This window comes from Mus caroli, unplaced genomic scaffold (genome assembly GCF_978045245.1).
Source record: "Mus caroli unplaced genomic scaffold, Mus_caroli_1 scaffold_7, whole genome shotgun sequence".
In the NCBI taxonomy this organism is placed as follows: Eukaryota; Metazoa; Chordata; class Mammalia; order Rodentia; family Muridae; genus Mus; species Mus caroli.
Genome location: NW_028227262.1, coordinates 7,739,601 through 7,761,732, shown reverse-complemented (window position 1 = coordinate 7,761,732; position 22,132 = coordinate 7,739,601). Strand labels below are relative to the sequence as shown.

The 22,132-nt window shown below is 38.5% G+C and overlaps 1 protein-coding gene across 3 annotated transcripts in view; it reads right to left on the bottom strand.

The window, feature by feature from the left end:
• LOC110287588 (solute carrier organic anion transporter family member 1A4) overlaps positions 1–21,932 on the bottom strand; it is a 48,809-nt gene extending 26,877 nt beyond the window's left edge. The window contains exons 1-6 of one of the 3 annotated variants that reach the window (XM_021154161.3): positions 21,779–21,932; positions 20,843–20,919; positions 10,896–11,009; positions 8,680–8,821; positions 6,966–7,098; positions 1,259–1,365 (exon numbers count right to left, since the gene is read on the bottom strand). In XM_021154161.3, coding sequence (XP_021009820.1) covers positions 1,259–1,365; positions 6,966–7,098; positions 8,680–8,821; positions 10,896–10,955 — 442 coding nt within the window. In that variant the 5' untranslated portion in view covers positions 10,956–11,009; positions 20,843–20,919; positions 21,779–21,932. The remainder of the gene's footprint in view (positions 1–1,258; positions 1,366–6,965; positions 7,099–8,679; positions 8,822–10,895; positions 11,010–20,842; positions 20,920–21,778) is intronic. The other 2 variants (XM_021154162.3, XM_021154163.3) reach the window with 2 other exon arrangements.
• Positions 21,933–22,132: the final 200 nt, after the last annotated feature.

The following is a 22,132-nucleotide window of genomic DNA, read 5'->3' as shown; positions in this document are numbered from 1 at the left end:
GAGAGGCCATCATGGCTCTGACATAATCAATGGGCAAATTTGTTGATACAGTCATGAGAGTTACATCATTGAGCAGTACTGAAAGGTTAAGGAGTTGGTCTATTTGGAGAAAGTTGGTCATCGGGGTTGTTGCGTGGTCACAAACATTATATGCTATCACTTCCTGTATCTTGTTCTCTATTCTTCCTGCCCACCAAGAAGTAAAGACAGTGTCAGCCAATGCTCATGCCATTATGTTACTCTTTCCATAAACATGGGGCCAAGTGGTCACAGGCTGACCTCTGAAGCTGTGAGAGAAAACAAAGATTTCCTCCCGTGAGTTCTTATCCTGGATTTGAATCACAATTACTGTAATTAGTAGACCATAAGAATGAACTTGGGCCAGTATCACAGGGCCTGGGCCAAGAGGAAATAAAGGAAGCACCACTGTTTGCTTGAAATCCATAATAATATCTCTGTTAATGAGGAAAAGGGAGACTAAACAGCAAGTTCCTGGGTAAGTAAGGAACTTGGTACAAAGCACAGATCCAGGGAAGCTTCTTTCTGGCTGTATTTTCTATTTGTATAATCACTGTGATGGATAGTTTTTGTCAACTTGATACAAATTTAGACATACTGGAGAAGAAGAAATCTCAACTGAGGAATTGCCTCCCTCATATTGGTCTGTGGGCATGTCTACGATGCATTTTACTTCTTGGCTAAATAATATGAGATGACATAGACTCATGCAAGTGTTAACACTACAAGGCAGGTGGGCCTAAGCTGTGTGACAGATATAGCTGAACAAACTAGAGAAGCAAGTTAAGATGCAACATTTCCCAGTGGTCTCTGCTTTGGTCTGTACATGCAAGTTCTTGTCTTGGCTTCCCTCATGGTAGACTGTAATTGGTAAACTAGATAAACTCTTTCCTCTTTGAGTTGCTTTTAGGCAATATCTTATTATAGCAACAGAAAACCAAACTAGACCAACCACATATACGAATGACATAGTGTGTCTGAATTCATTCTTCTAAATCATTTTCTTTTATGACTAACTCTACAATGTTGCCTAAGAAACCAAGGATTCTTAATAAGCATATTCAGACTCAGGAGGGAGAGTATGCTAGATTGTTAGACATCTCCCTTTCCTGAAAAGGGAAATAAATTTTGTTCATTTGTCTTACATGTCTACTAAATCCAGTGCCATATTAAAGCCCTTCATAAAAGAGCATTTTGTTTTCATGTCTGTCACCCAAAAGAATTAAAAGCACAAACCCACCTGTTGGGTCTTGCGTTGACTTTAAGGTCTGTGTTCTGTTTTCCATACACACAAAGCTATTTGAGGTCAAGTTGCTTGTAGGTGATATTGTTGTTTCATATTCATATCTGTGTGGACACAGGAAACATTCACTGTGAGTAACTGACTGCAAAGAGAGCATCTGGAGATTACTAACTTCTGCTTCCCTGAAAACAAGTGGTCGAGAGCCAGTAAAGACAATTCCACAATAGTCACTCTAATAATTAAGACTCCTATGTCGTGGCAAGCTAGATGATATAGCAGGTAAAGGACTTGGGACAAAAGCCTAGTGATCTCAGTTTAATGCTTGGAACCCACATGAGCACACATGCACACACACAGACACACACACACACACACACACACACACACACACACACACACACACACACACACGTAGGTACACAAATAAACAAGTAAGCAAATAAATAATTGAAAACACTAAACTGGCCAGGGAGCTCCAGATGTAAATTCCAGAGCAGCATAAAATTGATGTGGTGGCCCATGCCTGCCACCAATGCACTTGAAAGGTGAATATATCAGAACCAGAAACACACAGCCACTTTCAGCTGTACGGCAAGCTTGAGATCAGCCTTGGATGTATTTTAACTTTTCTTAAAAAACATCAAACAAAAACAAATGAATAAAACTATCAATATCATCGAAAGAGATTGATAATGAAAAGAAAACATGAGACTTATTTATAGTTAGCATTCAAATTCGTCCATGTAGGTAACATAGCTTTCAAATTTTCTAATGTCAGCTTCCTGTGATTTCTAAATGACTCTTTCCTAGAAATAATTGGTGTGAGATAAAAGAACAAAAAATAAGAAAAAAATGAGGGACAAAAATCTTTAGAGAGATACAAACAATACAAAACAAGACATGTGGTCTGGGTTCTCTGAGCTGTGTCCTTGTCCTTCCTTTCTGAGAATTCAAATGGTTGTTCTTTCATATGTTCAATAACTCTGACAGAAGAAAACTCTACATTTTATAACTAGATGTGACAGAATCCATCACCTAACAACAGTCTCATAGAACTAAAAGTGCCAATAAAAAGTGGACATTTAACATGAGCACATCAACAAGGATCATGGTCATAGAAAGAAAATAAAATGTAAACATAGAGGAAAATGTGTTTTTCTAAGGCTCTTTCCATTAGAGAGTACGCTGGATCATCATTTCTTAGATTAAAGATAACCAGAGGAAGACATGGGCTACTGAACTCAACATTAGTATGGAGCTATAGTTACCAATAGTATAACTCCTATGCTACACGATATAGCACCGAAGTCAGAATAACTTTCCCTTAGAACAACTGCCTGAACATTCCAACAGCTGTTGTCAGTAAATTTGTGGAGATGTGTCTCTGTCTGTCTTTCCATGATCCCATGAGAATAGGTCAGCCTCAAAGAATTATCACCTTTAGCAGAAGGTGAGAAAACACAGTAAGAGCCCAATATTTCTTGACATTGATTTGAATGGAATAGAAAGTAAAAATATAATTTTTAAACTACATTCACAAATTTTCAGTTCCCTTCAAAATCACCCAAGAAGATCAAATAACCTTCATTTGGTTCATTGTTCACTTAAAATTCAGTTGTTCATTCAGAGCCAGTTATTCCCCCATTTGGCAATAAAAGAGCAGTAAAGGGTTCAGAATGAAATGGGGGGAGACCATTTCCTCAAATAAAGTGATATAGATATGAAGATGTCCTTCAGTTGGTCACTGGGATCTGGCAAGCACCAATATAGGATTTGATCCTGAGCAATCTATAAAATTAGACTTGATGAGAAATACCTGAAATCCCAGCACTCAGGGGATGAAGGCCAGAGAATCAGAAGTTAATGATTATTTTTAACTATAGAGAGATTTTTGAGATGACCCTGGACTACATGAGACTGTTTCAAACAAAGAAAAGCACACAAAAAATAGGCTTGTGAGATACCAGATGCCTTCATTGTAGCACCACTTGTGTGCAAGTCTGACCACCTAGATTTTATGTCATTTCCCAGAGGGTAAGGGGACAAAATAGAACCTTCAGAGTTGTTTCGTGTCCTCATCTGGAATTACATACACTGCCACTGCTACCACAACATATACAAACAAAATATCTAAAAGTTAAAGAAAAATAAAAACTGTAGATGAGAAACTGCAAATGTTGTCAACTGAAACCCAATACTATATTGAGACTGGGATGTGGATATGTGAATGGCCACTGAACCATGTCAGGGAAACCTGACTATGATACATTCCAGGCCTCCATGGAAGATTGCAAGAAGAAACTCCCAATGAAGGACTCAGATGGGCACACAAGGCAAAGTCTAAGTGACAGTGAAGGCGCACAGAAGGACAGCTAGATCCTCAGGCTTGTCCTCCATCTCTCCATGTGGAGATGCTCACAGGTGCAAAAGGAACCACACAGGTACACTAAGGACATGGGTGTCAAAAAGGACAGTCAATACATTTTCAAAACCTGTGCAAACTGTGATCTTCCCATTCTCTTCTGGCTGGTAGCCAAGTTACTACCCATATGACAATAACAGAGAATTTCTTCTGAGATACACAAGCTATACAGGTTCCAGAGAAAACTGAATGTTCAGTCACCTACTGAATTATCCTTATGAAAAAAGACAAAAGACTCCCATTGACCAAGTCTATACATGTATACAGAATTTCCAGGTAGCCTTCTATTGCTATTTTCTCTGAGATATGAACAGATAGCCAAGGCCATCATGGAAGACTCTATTACAGTTAAGTAAAAAACAAACAAAAGCTACACTTGAAGGAGACAGTTGTGACAAAAGGAGAGATTCACATAAGAAAAGTCATTGAATTTTTGACAAAATAATATGTTCCCCCAGAAGACATAGCTAAGGTAGAGATGTGTCCTTGCCAACAAAATTTTATAGATATGACAAGCCCATTCAAGAGTTTTGATGACAAAGTTAAATCTCCCAGGAAGCACCAAGGAGATAAGGAGACATGGAGTTAGAAAATGAAGATGGCAAAATATGAATAAAACATAGGGTGCCATTGCCCAAATAGCAGCTACAAAAGAAGGAAGGAACTGAGCAGGGGAAGAATATATTATGGAGAAAGAGTACAAGAAACTTCACATAATGTCCTGAGTGCAGGCATCTGATAGAGCTGGCAAAGAACTTATACCAATACTTAATCAAGTTCAGACTGTGGAGCTAAAAGCTAAAAGAAGAGGAGGAAGGAGGAGGAGGAGGAGGAGGAGGAGTCAGCCTGTCAGGCAGGGATACCTAAAAGCTGCTCATGAGGAAAAAAGAGTTTCAAGGAATCTCTCCTCCTGGAGTCTGGCGTTCTAACCCATACATTAATTTTCTACTCCCGCATTAGTCTAGTGTATGGATCCACATGCTCTCTATTTAGTATTACCCTATTATAAGTGCCTTTTAAGATTGAATTCTGACATAGCTAAAGCCTCCCCCAGTGTTCCAAGATCCCAGATAACAGCAAGGAGTTTAACCTATTCAGTAACTAATTAAGCATTACAATAAAACAGGGCCATTAGCTCAACTGGTCTGCAGAAAGAGCCTGGGAATCCCACTGAGATAAAAATCTTTAGTACAGGCTACATTCCATGCCAAGAGCAAGTTGATATACTCTCCTGACAAATGGAGATTCTCCAGACAAGATAAGAATTAGCAAGGCCTAGGAATTTAGGGGTCCGTGACACTACATTATTCTTGAGGCCTGCCAAGAGTAAAAACCCCCTGGTGCTATTAACACTAAAGTGTGAAATTCTTGCCTGTCACTAGGCTGATCCTAGGCAAGGCTGCTAATCTCTATTGTAAACATTTATTTGATTCCTGCAAATTCCTTTCGCAGTCATTCCCTTGTATCTGGTAAATTTCAGTGTACCTTGTCTGATGTGATTTGTAGCCCCTGGTATTCTCTGTATTATAAAAACGTCTGATGCTCGACCTGACAATACATTCAGATTCAACACCTCTCCTGTGTGCGTCTGTTTGTCAATTAATGCTACGCTTTGCTCACCTGCCTGAGAGACCTGTTCCATGCAGACACAGGGACCCAGAGGGTCTGTGGCAGAAGGAGGAGGAGGAGGAGGAAGAAGAAGAAGAGGAAGAAGAAGAGGAGGAAAAAGAAGAAGAAGAAGAAAGCAGGCACAGGAATTAGAATGCTAATTCTGATTCCAAAATCCACAAACTTTCCAAGAAAATTCTTAAATTGTGTGAGGAATTTTTTTTTTTTTTACACAGAATGAAGATTGCGAGAACATATAGCAAAACATGGGTTAAGATATTCCTCCAGTGAATAATTAAGAGCAAGAAAGAGGAAAAGCAGGGTAGTTGTTACAACTTATTCATGGAATAGCAACACTCAGAATTCTGAAGCAAGGGTTTTGACAAGAGTTTGTGGTAAACCTGAGCTACATAATAAATTTCAGGCAAGCCTGAGCTACATTGTAAGACCATGTTTTCTAAAAAGTAATCAAAATGGGACTACAGAGATGGTTCAGTGGCTAAGGGCTCTTTCTTGAAGTCGATCTTGGTTCATTTTCCAGCATCCACATGGTAGTCAACAACCATCTGTAAATCTAGTTACAAGGGTCCAACACCCTCCTCTCATCTTTGTGTGTACAAGACACGTACCATATATATATATATATATATATATATATATATATATATATATATACATATGTACAGATAAAACACACATGTAAAATAGATAAAATCTTAAAAGGAAAGACATAAGAAAGAATGAATGAAGAAAGGGAGGCAGGGGAAGAAGTAGATGAGGGAAAGAAAAAAAATTCATGAGGAAAATCATGATGAAGAATTCCAAGGAGATGGCACTGAGATGACCTATAACTTTGTAGTTCACAAGCAGGAGGGGTTTAGGAAACAACAGCAAGAGGCATCCCCAGGAAAATGGTGTATGTGCTGAGAGATGTTCACTCTGCCAGCTGGTGAGGGACTTGCCTAATATTCAAAGATACAAACAAAAGCAATCAAATAGAAAACAATGAGCTAAATACTAAACACAAGCGTTAAAAACTTAGTTCTATAACAAAAATAGGATGGTTCTACAATAGGAGATATTTTTAATTGTGTCAATGTAAATAGTAACTTTTTATATCATTTAACACTAAAGTATTTAAAACTAACAAGACACTCAGGCAAATGAAAGAAAAGTACTGAAAGCTGTCCTGTGTCCCCAGAAATCAGGAAATGAGACAAGAAATAACTCAACATAATTTCAATTTGACAATTTTTTGTGTAAGTTACTTTAGTAAACATGAAAAAAATCAGCCTTTACATTGTTATAATTTTTTTTTTTTGGTGGCCCATGATTATGTCATACGGTAGATATCTTGCAACCAACATATATATCTAAATCGTCCTCAGGAAAGACTCAGCACATGAATTAGCAGGATCTGAGAATTTGTTCATGTGTTTCAACTTCATGAAAGAGTTGCCTCAAGTCCCCACTTCACAAATAGACTAATTGGAACGCTAAATGGAACTGAGGCCACAAGATTCATAAATCATACTGCAGACCAAAGACTTTAATTTCTGAATTACACTTCTATATTTTGGGGTAGCACTGTTCCTCCCCAAGAGGAAATTCTGAGCCTCATTTCCTGTAGGTGAAAATTGAACTTAGAATGTCATCAAGGAGTGGAATACTCACCTGCCCATGAGGAAATGAGGTATCGAGATTAAGAAACACCCCAGGCCCATAACTGCACATCCTACACCAATCATGATAGGCCTGTGCAGTTTTGTTCCGAAGTAACTCACGAATATAATCAGCAGAAGATTTCCTGAAAGAGGGGAATGAGAATGCTTGTTGTAAAGCGTTAGCAACTCTCAATCTAGCCGGGTGTGGTGGCGTACGCCTTTAGTCCCAGCTCTCGGGAGGCAGAGGCAGGTGGATCTCTGAGTTCGAGGCCAGCCTGGTCTACAGAGTGAGTTCCAGGACAGCCAAGGCTACACAGAGAAACCCTGTCTCGAAAAAAAAAACCAACAAAAAAACAAAACAAACAAGCAACTCTCAGTCAACAGCCTCTCTAGCATTTAGACTCTACAGTTCATTGTTTCTCCACCACATTAAGAAAACAGGGATGGGTGCTTAAGATATTTTATAAAAATTTTTTAACGTGTAAAGAAATTGGGATTTTGGCAGAAGGATTGCTACCATTCTGGAGTATATTAAAGTCTCTACTCACTATGTTGCCCTTGTGATTTGATACAAAAGCAGATGTAGACTTGCATGTCACCCCTGATCTCTCATGCTTGCTCAATGTAAGTTTCAAATGGGTTCATGTTTTTAAACATACTATTTAAAAACACCTTTGTTGCTCAACATGGCCTCGCTGGATGCCTGCCTCTGTTGTCACTTCTTTCCTCAGACCAGATAATACTGGTCAGAGTCCTGATGCTCCAACCACAACTTATCCAACTAAGATCTACATAGTGAGAGTCAAAAAGTCAAATCAAAAATTCATCTTTGTGGTTTAATAGAAGGCTTCATTTCAAAAGAGGATTTCTTTTTTTCAATGTTTGAGAGTTGAAAGAACATGTGGGACATGGTAGCACAGAGCCTCTGTCCACAGCTTCTAGAAGGCCAGGAGAGGAAGACTGCAAGATCAAAGTCAGTATGGACTACAGAGTGAGGTGAGGACCGGCATGGGAATTTAGTGAGCACTTTCTTTGCTATTTTGATTTGAATACATTAAAGACAATTTTACCTGAAAGAAAGTAAAAACTATGAATAAACTCAACATTAGCTTGCACAGAAAATTGTCAAATTGAAATTATGTTGAGTTTTTTTTTCTTGCCTCATTTCTTGATTTCTGGGGACAGTTTTCAGTTTTTTCCATCTTTTGTACTTTGTACTATCTTATCCCAGGTTATGACAGCAAATGAGGAGTTGGAGTTCATCCACTCTTCTTAAGAATTGTGTCTGACAAAACTCAAACCCAGAGAAGATTCCCCATATTCCCTAGTGACTAGGAGTGGAGAATCATCAACCTCACAGACACAGATGTGGAAAAGAATCATTTCTCTCTCCTTGGGAACATAAATTCCCCCAGGTTGCCACAGCCACCTTCTAAATTGGCCACAAAAATTCCTTACCTTCTCTTTGATTTATCAAATGATAGAATTAGATATTAATACTCTAAATCTGCTTGATTCCTGGGGGGGGGGAGATAGTGTCAGAGTATGTGGCAATAATTATTAGCTGATATCATGAGAATATTTAAATGAGTCGCTTCTTCACAGCAAACCAGGCTACCAATCAATTTCAGAAAGCATGGATCTCAGTCAGATTAAATGATCTAATGAAGGAAATAGGAGAAAACATCAACATATAAAAATAGGTAAACATAAAAATAACTCACCTATCTCAAAGCTGCCATTGATAAGCCCAACTACAGACGTGGGGATACCGAACTGTCTCTCTATTTGAGTGAGCATGGAATTCATGTAAGTCCCTGATAGTGATTTGGATACATATGCACATGTTAATGCCATCAGAAACGCCTAGGGAAAAATGCATAAGAAAAAATGACAAACTTGTTTTCTGATTATGTATCTGGCATCTAATGATCAAAAAGTGCCACCCAAGACTGACGATTGTACCCAACATAGATAGCCCTTGAACATGCCAGAAACTTTAAAGTGTAATCTCTCCTCTGCTATGCTGTCCTTGCTCTAGACATGCAGTTGGAATAGCTGGGTAGCAGTTGTGTTGTTGATAGGTATGGCTTTGCTCATTTATCAGTGTACCTCACTGATACAGAAAGATATGGAGTTGTTCTCTGTAAGACACGGGTATTGATGAGGCTTCAACACTATACTGTTATCTGCAGGACAAGTGTTGTCCTGTTAAGGAAAGGAAGGGAGAGAACACAGAACTACACCAAGGCGTTGTGTCTGCAGCAAGTATGCTGTGTTTCTTCCTCACTCACTATTCTCTGTATCACTTTATCTCAGCAGTCCAAGTGGTGTTCATGGCTATAAATCCAAGGCAGAACGTTTTTGGGGTCTTTTAGGTGCAGGATAAAGATTGGCTACATATTTAATTTATAATTTGTTAGATTAGTATCTTCTGTTTGTGAATTTATTATCACAGCCACCATTTAATTTGGATAATTCTTAGAAACATATACAGAAAAGAGTAAGAATTGGGGAATGAGAAACGCAGCTCAGTACAGTTCAAAAGTACAGACATTTGTCTTCTAATTCCAAATGCTATTTTCAGAGATGTTCTCTGTCACCACTGTAAATCTTTCAGAGGATGTGACTGAGAACTGATAATTTTCTCATGAGTTTTATATTTCAGTTCTTATATTTAAAAGTGAGATCTAAATTTAAAAAAAAAAGAACAGAATTGGGACGATTTATTATTTTTTGTTTTGATTTAAAAAAAGCTAAATAGTGAGCCCACTGGTATTTGTCAGAAGTATTTGGTTCTGCAGAAAGAAAATAAACCTGTAGATGTGCACATTAAGGTCTACTATTACAAAACATTGGTATTTATGAAGCTAATACTACTGACTTTTAAATTCAGAACTCTAGAGTCTGAAGCAATATCTTTTAAAGCAGTCTATTCCTGCTTTCTAAGGAAGTTTTATTTTATATATTTTTCTTTCATCGTGTATTTATTTGTATTTGTGTATATGTATACATTTGTGTGGAATTAGTTCATGTATGTATATGTACATGGGGAGACCAGAAGACAACTTCAAATGTAATTCCTCAAGAATTATACTGGTTTTTCCATTTAAATAGGCACTCTCATTGGCCAATAACTCACCAGGAGGCAAAGCTGGCTCATTAGTGAGCCCAGAGCATCTGCCTGGACCCACCTCCCCATGCTGAAATTATACTCAGAAATCCACCTGCCTCTGATTTGTTTTCTTAAAAATAGTCATTTTTATATTGCCATCGCTTGAAGAACATTTATCTAGGTCATAAAGCCAACTTTACATATTAATCAACAGAATACGTCTATTAGGAAACTGTGTACTAGCTGTGGTCCCTGGTTTTATGTGAAGAACCCCTGAAGGCTGAGCACTAGATTGACCTCTGACCTCATGCTAAATTACACCAAAACATAATATCATCGACCACATTTTAAACCCCACTTTTCTTTAAGACCCTCTAAACCAGTGGTTCTCAATGTTAAATGCTCATGACATTTTAAATTTAGTTCCTTGTGTTGTGTTGACCCCAACCATAAAATTATTTTTGTTACTATTTCATAATTGTAATTTTGATAGTGTTATAAACTATAATATAAATATCTGTGGGTTTTGATAGTTTTAGGTGAACCCTTTGAAAGAGTCATTTGATCCGTTCAAAGAGTCATGGACCACATGTTGGGAGCCCCTGTTCTAAATTATTTTGATAAATTTTCCTGGTTGAATAATCATGACTAAACATCTATAAATAGAAAATCAACCTCTTTAAGGGAAGAAATTAACAACAATTTGGTAAGTGGCTTTTGTGTTGGAAAATTTCATGCAAACTGAATAATATTACAAGTACTTTCAATGATTGTTTGCAAAGGCTTCCATGAGTTTATACATGCATACATCGAAACAATCCATACCTTGATCTTGGAAAAGCATCTGACCCCATGGGTTGCAACCTCTTTCTCAGATTTTCCCATGTTGTTCTTCTGATTGCCTCCAGATGTCTATTCTTTGAACAGTCTTACTTCTGTCTTTCCAAGAAAGCAGACAGTCATTAATTAAGCTATTTACTGAACTATATAATAAGTCATTCTTAAAAACAAAACAAGAAACAAAATAAAACAATGACAAACAACCCAAACTCTCTTAAGGCTAGGGTGCTTTGTTCAGAGTTTCTGTTGTTATAATGAAATACCAGAATTAAAAGCAAGTAAGAAGGAAGAGGGTTTAGTGCTAGTTTACAGTTCTATATCTTAGTTCATTACTAAGGTAAGTCAGGGCAGGAACTCAAGCTAACAACCTTGATGTAACAGCCAATGGGGAAGCCATGGAGGAACCCTGCTTCCTGCTTTGATCCTTAAGACAATCCCAGCCTGCTTATTTACATAACCCAAAATGAGTTAATCCCATTCACAGTGATCTAGGCCCTTCCACATCAAACATCAATCAAGTCAATGTGTAGATCATTAGTCAATCTCATTGGAACACTTTCTCAATTGAGGTTTCCACTTTACAAATGACTCTGGCCTGTGTAGAGTTGGTAAAGAATTGTCTAGCACAGGTGAATCAGTAAAAAGTGATTGAGTATCTTAGTTTGAATTCTTAGTAACCAAGCAAAAACCTGGGCTTCTCTGCAATAGCTTATAACCTCAACACTGGGAGGACCCAGGCAACAGAAGCATAGTAGTGTGCCAACTTGCTATGGTCTTGCTTTCAGGCCTCCATAATATGCACATGTGTGGGGCCAGAAAGCCACATGATTTGGGCAGACAGTCCCTTAGCAAGAGTGCGTTTGAGTGTCAAGGATCACCCTTAATACCCAGGTACTGAAGTGGATACCGAATTGGCAGGGCCAAAAGCTGATGGCAATTAACTCTCTCTTGCTATTGTGGGGCCAGAGCTGATAGCTTCTGACAATTAATATTCTTATTATTCTGGGGGCCAGAGCTGATGACATCTGGCAATTGACTCTTGCTCATAGCAGCAGGAGAGTGGGAAAATAAACTTAGTTACTTGGGCACTTTATGCAGGGGCTGATTTGTATTCAGGCAGGCTTGAAGCTCGTGAACTCTTCATGAACCAAAGAGAAAGGAAAAGAAGCAGAGAAAATCAGTGTGCACACATGACATGCACACATGAACACTGGATGAAGCAGAGAGGGCTTCTTCACCACTTTATGTTTGTTCTCAGTTTTCGTAACCTCTCAGACAGAAGTTCTCTATCTAAATAAATTCCCACATAGCTATAAAAGTGATTATAATAAACACAGGTAAAATCATTACAGCAAAGAAATCATTACATGGTTTTCTAAGCAATTTTACTTTTCATAAGTTCATAGTAAGTTTAAAGCAATGGTTCATGTCATGAGTCAATAAAGTTTAAGAAGTTACAGCAGAATTGTTTACATGTCTTTCTGTTAAGAGTCATATCTGACTAAACATTCCTAACTATTTTCTAGCTGCACAAGTTCATTATAAGTTTAGAGCAGTAGTTTTTAATGTCACAAGTTAGGGAGGTTTTGTCAAGAGAGAGGTCATCAGCCTGGTATCTAGTTTTATTTTTGAAGTCTCGTATAAATAAAAGAGTCAATAATTTACTTTCTATCCTTGTGCCCATAATAAATTGCCCATTCCGAGTTTACGACCTTCAGTTACTGAGATTAGTGGCTTCATTCCTCACCTAGAAGGACTGCTTCCTTGATCATAAATTTGTTCCAAATCTATTTTCTTGGAATTATCTCATGACATGGAAGTCTATCTGCAGCTTTTTCCCCCAGGCGGCTAAAACTGCTTGAATCAATTCAGCAATTCTATGAGATTCTTATCAGGAACTATGAAATCATCAATTTGTTTAAATAGCATTATTACATGAAAGTTCATACTCATGCCGATTCTGCAGCAAATCTGCACAGCAGAGCGGGTATGGACCCAGGAAACAAACTAGGCTATGTCAGATATTTGAAGGAGCATGGAAAGCCTAACAGCAAGGGTCAATCCTAGGATGATGTCCCTGGGGTCCTTGCCTCACAGAGCATACCCATCACAGCCATGCAAAATGGTGGGCCATCTCCAGGAAGCTCAATTGCATGGCACAGTCTACCCTGCATGATTTCTCTGCTTAGATATGTCCAAACCCTGAAAATATTATCCTGAGACTAGCAGGAGTTAGGACTCTTCCCTCCTTCTCTGGACCTGCATCTCCAGGCACATGTAGCCTGTACAACCCCTACCTCTGTATCCTTGATGTAGTCACATAGTCTAGTGGCCAAATTCTAGGTTTAGCTTCCTCTCTTCCTGTAAGGACATTTCCAGCAAGCATCTGGAATCCCTCTTCATACAAGTAAAGCATCCCTAGCACCTTGTCACCAGCCAATAGTGTACATTCATCACATCCCTATGTATTCCTCAAGGTCTATATAGATCTTTTTACCCACAATAAAGATGATCTGTTTCTCTGAAGACTGTCTCTGCGAAGGCTATTCCCCTCCACCACAACCTGGCACTCCAGTTGAGATCATTTTGGACCCACCCTCTCGACCAAGCTTTATTCCTTCAATTAGAGCCGCCTGGCACTCATGCCAGTTGAGATAATGTGGGACCCACGCTCTCAACTATGCTTTATTCCTTCAATTAGAACCTGTCTACTCTAAGGGCAGAAGCAGAATACAAGGCAGCAGCTGCTCCCCCACCCCCATGGATTCAACAGGACCTATTGTTTGAGCAGGGAAGACACCCTTTCCCTCCTCTGCCTTTGGCATCAGCTCAAAATCCTAAGTATCCTTGAGAGCTGGTAGTCTATCTTTTCCTCCTTTGTTTTTGGTTGACACTATCATATTTGGTTCAGAAACATTGAAAGGCCAACGGAAGCTTTCTGGCCAAGGCATTCTCTAGCATTAGGTAAAGGTCCCTAAAGCAAAAACTTCCTGTATTTTTTCTCAAAAAACAAAACAAAACAAAACAAAACAAAACAAAACAAAACAAAAACCAAAAAGAAACAAAACCAAAAATGGCAACACAGTGGCCAGTAAATACCACATAGGGTGGTAGTTAGAACTCTTAAAATTTGCAAGCAGGCTGATGTCTTGGGGCTGTTGGAGAATCGCCTGACTGCTCTCAGGCTGCAGGAATGTTCTTCTTTGGGACAGTAGTTTCCTTCTCATTTCTATCATGGAGTTCAAATAAATAAATAAATAAATAAATAAATAAATCCTACTAACAACAACAACAAAAAAAAAAGCAAAGACCTCTCAGATTAGGAAAATATGGGCCTTCTTAAAATCCCCCAAAATGAAGCTCACCACAAAAAGCCACATGGCCCCTCAGCCCTATCAATTTCCCCTCCCCCCCCCCCAGTTAAAAACCCTGCACTTTGCAGAACTCCATTTCAAAGGTACATGAACCACATCCCCAAGTTGTGATTTTCCCCTTCCTTTTCTCTACCAAAGCTTCACTTTTCACAATTCTGAAAAAAAAAAAAAATGGAGGAAATGCCACATAAACCCTTGGTTTCATAGCCCCATCCCAAAGCAGAGAAAATCCAATTAATCTCCCAGTTAGCTCCACCACTCCCCTCTACTCATGGCTCTGCCAAGAGTCTCGAATTTCAGCTATTCCCAATTAATGCCCACCCCACCAGGGCTGGACTCCCCCAAAGACAGATCACCAGTTTAAACAGGCAGGTTTTTCCACAGTTCAGCCAGCAGGGTGTTGCAGCTGAGTGCACCTCAGCCAGCTACAAGACTGAGACAGTCTTCCCAAGACCACACCCCTGGCCCCACCCACACCCTCCCCCTTCAGCTATCTTCTTTTCTTGGTCTACTTTCCAGGGGTAAAGAAACAAACACAAAAGAGTATTGGCTGACAAGGGTTGGGTGGGCCTTGCCTCCAGCATCCCCTCCCCCAAACCAGGCATGAATGGTGGAGGAATAGAAAGGATCTTCCCATGTGCTCACTGCCAAGTTAAACTCTGAGCAGACTGAAGCAAGCATTGCTTAGCAGCTTTTCAGCTTAAGGGCCACAGAGCTGCAAGTCCTGAATTATAAAAATAATGGGTGGAGTTTTGCTCCTAAAGCTGCAGCTTATGATGACTTAGCTTAGAACAATGCCACTTGACCAAAACTTTGAATTTTTGTGTTGCCTCCTTTGAATTCCCACCCCCACCATAATAGCAGAAATAACTGATTGCCAATGTTCCCTTCATGGGGCATATTGTCAGACAAAGCTACAACCCACAATCAGATTAACCAGTCAAAAGATGAGTTATGTATCTCAAAATGTACAAGATGATTTGGATTTAAGTAGTTGAAGAAAATTACCAGCTGAGGCTAAAAGAGAATTGACTCTGAATAAAAGTAAATTGCAGGAGACATAGCTGGATTGACTAATTGTATTCTGGTTGTTTTGTCTCCTGAAACTTATGGTTATGCTCTATGTCTTCACTCTTAAAAGCTACTTTATTTTAATGTCACCAAACCGCAATTGGGAAATTTTAAACTTCCTTAGCACTTTTAAAAGATTTACAACATTAGAAAGATGGTTAATCAATGATTTAGATTATATTGTTATCTCCTTTTAGGCTAAGAGAGCAACACATCTCAATATATTACTTTGGAATAGATTTTTGGGTGGTGATGATAGGAATCCAGAGGTATTTGCTACAACATACTATATAAAGTTCAGAACAATGGAGCTCTGATAGCATCATAGTCGCAAGCTAAGAATTTTTAAGTTTCCTTTGGCTGTCTCTTAAGTATAGACTCAAAAATGTTAAATTGATACACACCCAGTCTCCTGGATAGAGGGGGGGGAAGCTGCTGTTTGATGGATTTCAGTCAAACTAAAGAATGTTCATGCTGTAAATTCAAAACAATATCCCAAGGTTCTACTGTAACACAAAGGTCGAAATCTATTGCCTTCTCTACAACGTACATTTCAATACACTTAAGAATCCATGTAAGCCACAGAAAATCATCTTGGCTCCAACTCTACCAGGTAAAGGGGATAATAGATTATTGATCTGTAGAAATTCTATGTATCAACAACTATAGATTTAGGTCTTTCTTTAAGAAAAGATTGAATAGTACTGATGCTAATTTGATCAATATACTTTGTTTAATATAAAAATAACATTTTATCATTTGGAACTAAAAGGACTAAGATCCATATAACTAGCTCGTACTTTACCTCTTTTTCAAATGCAGTCTATAATTACTAGATTAATAAAAATGCAGAATTATGATTGGTAAAGGCTGCCAAGATACTAATCTATTTTATATTGCTCTTGAAAAAAATCCCTGTAGGCATGCCTTCATAAATAAGCTTGCTTCTGGTATCAGTCAACCTAGCTAAAGTCTATGATCTTAAAAGGCATCATTTAACAGAAATAAAATGTAAACTATGTATAATTTTATGTCTTCAAGTAACCATATTAAAAGCTAACAAAATAAGAGAAAGTCACTTTAGTACATTTCTTTTTCATTTACCTAACATTTTTTTCATTTATCTAACATGCATTTCAACATGGAATATGTACAACCACTAATACAGAGATATTTTGTTCTTTATTTTGTTTGTATTATTTAGTCTTTAATTAATAGAATAGAATTGAAACATTCATTTGAGCCAGTTTATTTTACACAGACAAGCTGTTACTGAGTATGACAAAAATATAGTATATTGGTATCATGTTATCTCTTGCAATATATGGAATTTTTCTAATAACTAATGCTGCCTATGACACATTCTAATACTTAGCAATGTCCAAACAGATGGATTTTCTTCATGGAAATGAAATTAATTCTGGGTACTTAATTTCTAAAGTTTCTGAGTTTTTTTTGCAGTAAATTTTATTTATTTATTTTTTAAGGGTCATCAAGAAACATCACTATTGTCCACAACATTGTCTCTTTAATAGACCTTTCTGTGCTCCTCTATACAGGCCACATAGGTCAGCATAGGTTTCATGCTCAGCTACACTAAGGAGGTGGGATAAATGATGCTTTATTTAATTCAAAATTTCTTGAATGTTAATGAGAAAGATAACTCAGCTGCTAAAAAGTACCAGATTTTGGGAAGGACTGGTAAATTAAACAAGCTTATACCTTACGGACATGTTAAGAAATGTGTGGAAGTTTTTCTTTTGTTTCACAAAAAAAAAAAAAAAAAGAGCAAAAAGCCGTGGCTTCAAAACTAATAAAAATTAGATTCAGTCAGGAAAGACCTCCTGGAAATATTGGCTGTAGACATGAAAAAATAAACAGACAAACAGGAAAACGTATATATTATGTACATGCTGTTTCCTCTATGTGGGAACAATGGAAGTGAACAGCTGAGACTTGAATGTCTCTGTGTAGCCAGCAAATCTCTTTGGCTACCTGTTCTTCATGACATTATTATATGCCATTCATATGGCATGGATGAAAATTTATATTACAGTCCGGTCGTGCAGTCCCAGCAAACATATTAAGTTGACAGATTCCTTTCACCTGCTCAAACCCAGAGCAGTGAATCATAGGATAAATTGTGCACACCTCACATTCCATCCATGTGTTAACACAGAAATGTACCTACAGTGTTAGGTTCAAAAGTTTGTGAGTTTTCAGAACAAAAGAACCATGCACAATGCCTGGATAACTTCAGGATAAGCACATCCGGCCATGGGTTCAACCAGTCCCTCCGGTGACCAGTCACCTACCCAATGGGAGTTCTCCAAAACCGGAGAGCTCTGGGCTTAATGACTGCAGAAGTAGGAGGGACTTGCATTGGGTTGGTGGAGGAATGCTGTTTCTATGTCAGTGAATATGAGCTGGTGAAACAAAACACAAATGTTCAAAGATCTCCAGCAGAACCACCTACTTGTCCCCATCCTGACCATTGGAGCCCTACTTCACCTGGCATCCCGCCTTATCCAATTGCTAAAATGGTAGATACATAGCATTGCAAAAATCATTGTCGATTTGGTTCTGGTTCAATACTAAACCATTCCCATCATAGAGACTGATGACTACAACACCACCTCCCCTTTATAAAACAAAAAGGAGGAGATGTAGGGTTAGCCAGCCTTATAACAAGGGGAGTCAGTCTGTACTAAGAATGGGGTCAAGACATGTCCCAGTCCTGAAATATCACATCATGAGATTAGCAGGAGTTAGGTCTCTTCCCTTGCTGCTCTATGCCTGCAGGTACCAGCAACATAAACTGTTCAATACCCAACTCTGCTACTCTTGAAGTAGTCACATAGCCTGGTGGACAAATTAAAGGCTTAACTTCCTCTCTTTATAAGATCATGTCTAGCAAGCACCTGAAATTCCTCTTCGTGTAAGTGAAGCATTCCCAGCACCTCAGCACCAGCCAATTAAGTGCATTTACCTCCCCCCCCAAACTGATAACCTCTCCCCAAAGTTTAACCAGTCTTTGTAACCCCCAATAAAGCGGAGCTGTTTCACTGAAAACCATCTGTGAGAAGGGTATTTTTGCCTAGCACTAATGTCAGCCATGATCCCGGGGAATCCACCAACTCAGCTGGGCTTCACTACTTTGTGTCTAGCATATACACCCAGAGGCTAGAACTGAACCAGGCTGGCAAGCACACATACTTTTGTTTGTACCCAAGTCTATAAATACATTTATACCCCACAGAGGGAGGGGGGGTGGAAATCTCTGGAATAGGAACAATTTAACCAATATCTTGAATGTTATGTTTATGAAAGCCTTTATTTTGACTTTCATTGTAAGTACTTCCACAGAAGACTGGGTTTGTTTGATTTATAATGAGGCAATGCAAATAACTATACTTATTCTTTGAAAATACTGACGATAACCTTGAAACTTGTTAGGCTCTGAATGTAAGCTGATGACAATGTGGTTAAAATCAAGCTTTTCTACTCTTTAGTTAAACACGTGAGGCATCAGAGGTACCCTTTGAACTCACTGAAAAGCGTCTGCCTTTAAGAACACAGAGATATTTGATTTTTTTTTGTTTCCTTTTCGGTTGTAGGACTGAATCTGTGCCTTTCATAGTAGCTATCATTTAGACTTCTTAGTTCTCAGAGAGACACCGTCCTGGCCATGTGACCCGCTCACAAATTTCTCTACAGTTAAAGCAGTTTATGTCTTCCAATCCCACAGGAAGAGCTCCCGTTGAGGACTAGGAATGATGAGAATGCCTATCCCACCACTGTGCAGTATAGCATAGCCTAACAAGAGAATGGCAGTCCATCACATTTTCCATTTGTCACTGACTCCATAAAGTCACAGAAGGACACAGTTCTCTTGTGATAACATTGAGGCTTTGTGGTATCATGAGTAGAAGTTCCAAAAAAATATGCTCAGCTTCTGGTCCATGGAAACCCAAAACAAATCCATGCTCTATTGAGCTATTAATGTGACTAAATACAACCAAAAAGAATGTAAAGACATCCATTGTGTTTGTACTAAAGCTCCACCTCGCTGAGCCAACAAAGTCTGTGTGACCAGGCTTACTTCCTGAGTTCTTTGCATTCCACAACTTCCCTGGAGTCTCAGAAAGAGAAACACTCCAAGGCACTGTTATTTCAAAGAAACCTGGGGAGACACTGAATTTTAATCATTAAAAACAAGCTAAGTAAAAACAACACATAAGTTTACCAACTGTGGATGAATCCAACAATGCTAGGTCTAAAAACGTAGGATTTAGGAAAAGACTGGACACCTAAAAAGAGAACTAGATGTGGTTATCTATGATCTATATATTATGAATATGTCCATCTCTGTATCAGCAATACATCACTACAAGTATTTATACACAATACAGAAAGGTGACTTGAGCTCTATTCAATTCTTCCAGTCTCATCAAACTTTATCTCTTTTGTATCTTTAAAGTGAAAAAGTTTTTATCACTGTCAGAGAATTTTAATTTCATAATTAATCTACAGAATTTATTTTAATATATCCATATGATTTCTCAATAATGTCCACAGCACTAATATATGAAAATGCTCTAAACAATGTCTATTTGACAATACAGAATGGCTCTAAGTTTATGCATCATTTTAAACTCTTTCAGAACTCTGAGCCAATTCTGTATGACTCTGGTTCTCTTTCCTGCCTTTCAACTACAACAAACACTTATTGAACACTCACTATGTGCCATTAACTTCATGAAATGCAAATATTTAACAAATAACAAGACAAGCTTGCTGTCCCGTAGAAGGCTGAGTCGTTCAAGACTGCTCAAACACCAGAAAAAGTTCCTTGGACCCAGACCCTCAGGAACAAATTGTTCTAGGAAAGTTAAAATGTGTTATAAGTAAATGAATAAGCAAATAAATGAACATACACTGTGATTGAATCAGGCCATGTAGGCTGAGGTTCAACTTACTTCTTGTGTTAATAGGGTTGAAAATTCACAATATAAAGATGGAAATTAGAGAGGCTGTCTTGGCAGTCCTGAGCACACACTTGAGTGAAACCCCCAGACTTAAGGCTCCCACATAAAACTTCAAGTCCACTTAACTTCCTGAGAGGAGCTGTTACTTATTTTGAGAAGAATGTTAGAAGGGGGAAGGTTTCCATTAGAGAGGAAAGTCATGATTCAAATCTACATTGAATATAGCTGAAATATTACATTCTCAACTCTCCGTACCTGCCTCATTTTGTCACCCATAGAGCAACTTCTCATCAGCCTTTATGCTGTTTCTCCTGAGCCCACCCTACCCATCAATAAGAGCAAACTTCCTCCTCTCCCATGTCAAAGCTATCTTCACTTCCTTTAGTAGCTTAAAATATAACTATTCTAAATATCCATTTTTCATTTTTTGGACAAGAGAAAGTGGGTCTAGTCCCTAGAAGATTGCAGGGTAATTTTTCCATGAGCACTAAGTAATCACCTGGTTAGTTTCTGTAGCCACCTTGAAGATTCCTTTCAAAACAGTCTTGCTGTCTCAGAAGTTTTACAAACAAGAATCTGTAATATAAATAAATCATACAAAGTCAGGCACTTGAAAACGGATTTAATGTTAGTAAATTAACATCCGCTTTCTTCTAATGTGCCAACGTTTTCTCTGGAAAAATTATCTATTTTCAGATGCATTTTAGACATGTCTAGAGAGGGGGAAAAAGGCAAAGCCTCGTCTGTTTCATTGACCCAACGAAGCCTGTGTAACCCAATACTGTATCATGCCGTATTCCCCTGTAGAGCTCTTTGATCCTAAATGAGAAAAGCGAACAGAGTCAGACAACTACATAAACAGTGTCCTTGGTTAGCACAGAGTTGTTTAAACAATGACTCCTGTTCCCAGGATCACACAGTATCACAGATAAACACAAATCAACCATGAATGCTAATGAGAGCAGGGCATTGCACTTTTAATTAAGCAGTCAGCAATGCAATGTGTTCCCCTCTTTAGCAGCCACAGGAGAAATACTGGCCACAGATATAAAGCATTTTGCATTGTTTGTTTTATATATTAAAGATATATGGTGGAACATCTATCTGCTCTACTCTTTTGAGAATGCAGTGTAGGTTTCTGCATTCTCAAAGGAGTTTCTCAGTAGGAAGGTGAACATCCTAGAAAGCAGAACTCTAGAACTGTGACTTCCTCGCAGAACTGACTCTCTGCACTCACTAAGCAGAAACCTTCAGGAATTGTCACCCTTTGGTTGGTGGTCCTTAATCACATCGCAGGCACAGGAGAGTACAACTTTGTCCTAAGTGAATAAGCACGCTCACTCACACTCAGTATCCACACCCTCACTATCAGAAAACGCTGCGTGCTGTTCACTTCATTTACTCTGCACTATTGAGTTAAGGAAGCAAACTTTACCACGGCCAAGTGAGAAGTCCACACATGAAGGAGCCTTAGAAGACGGTCCTCTCCATGCTGAGACTAAAGGAAAGTCAGAGCAGCAAAAGTCCTATGGAAAGCACTTATTTTCAGAATCCTCAAATTGCCTCTAACTGTGAGAGACGGCCTCTTGGGTGCTTTCCAGCTAAAATGTTTTCAACCAATACCAAGCCAAGGAAGGACTTGCCAAGAAAGGACTTAGGGAAATACAATGAATTGTTTGATTCCTAGCAAGTGATTTTATTTTGGTCAGCTCCTTCCAATCAGAAACCAAAGGAGGCAATGCTAAATCTCACTTGTTAAGAATTTCATACACACACACACACACACACA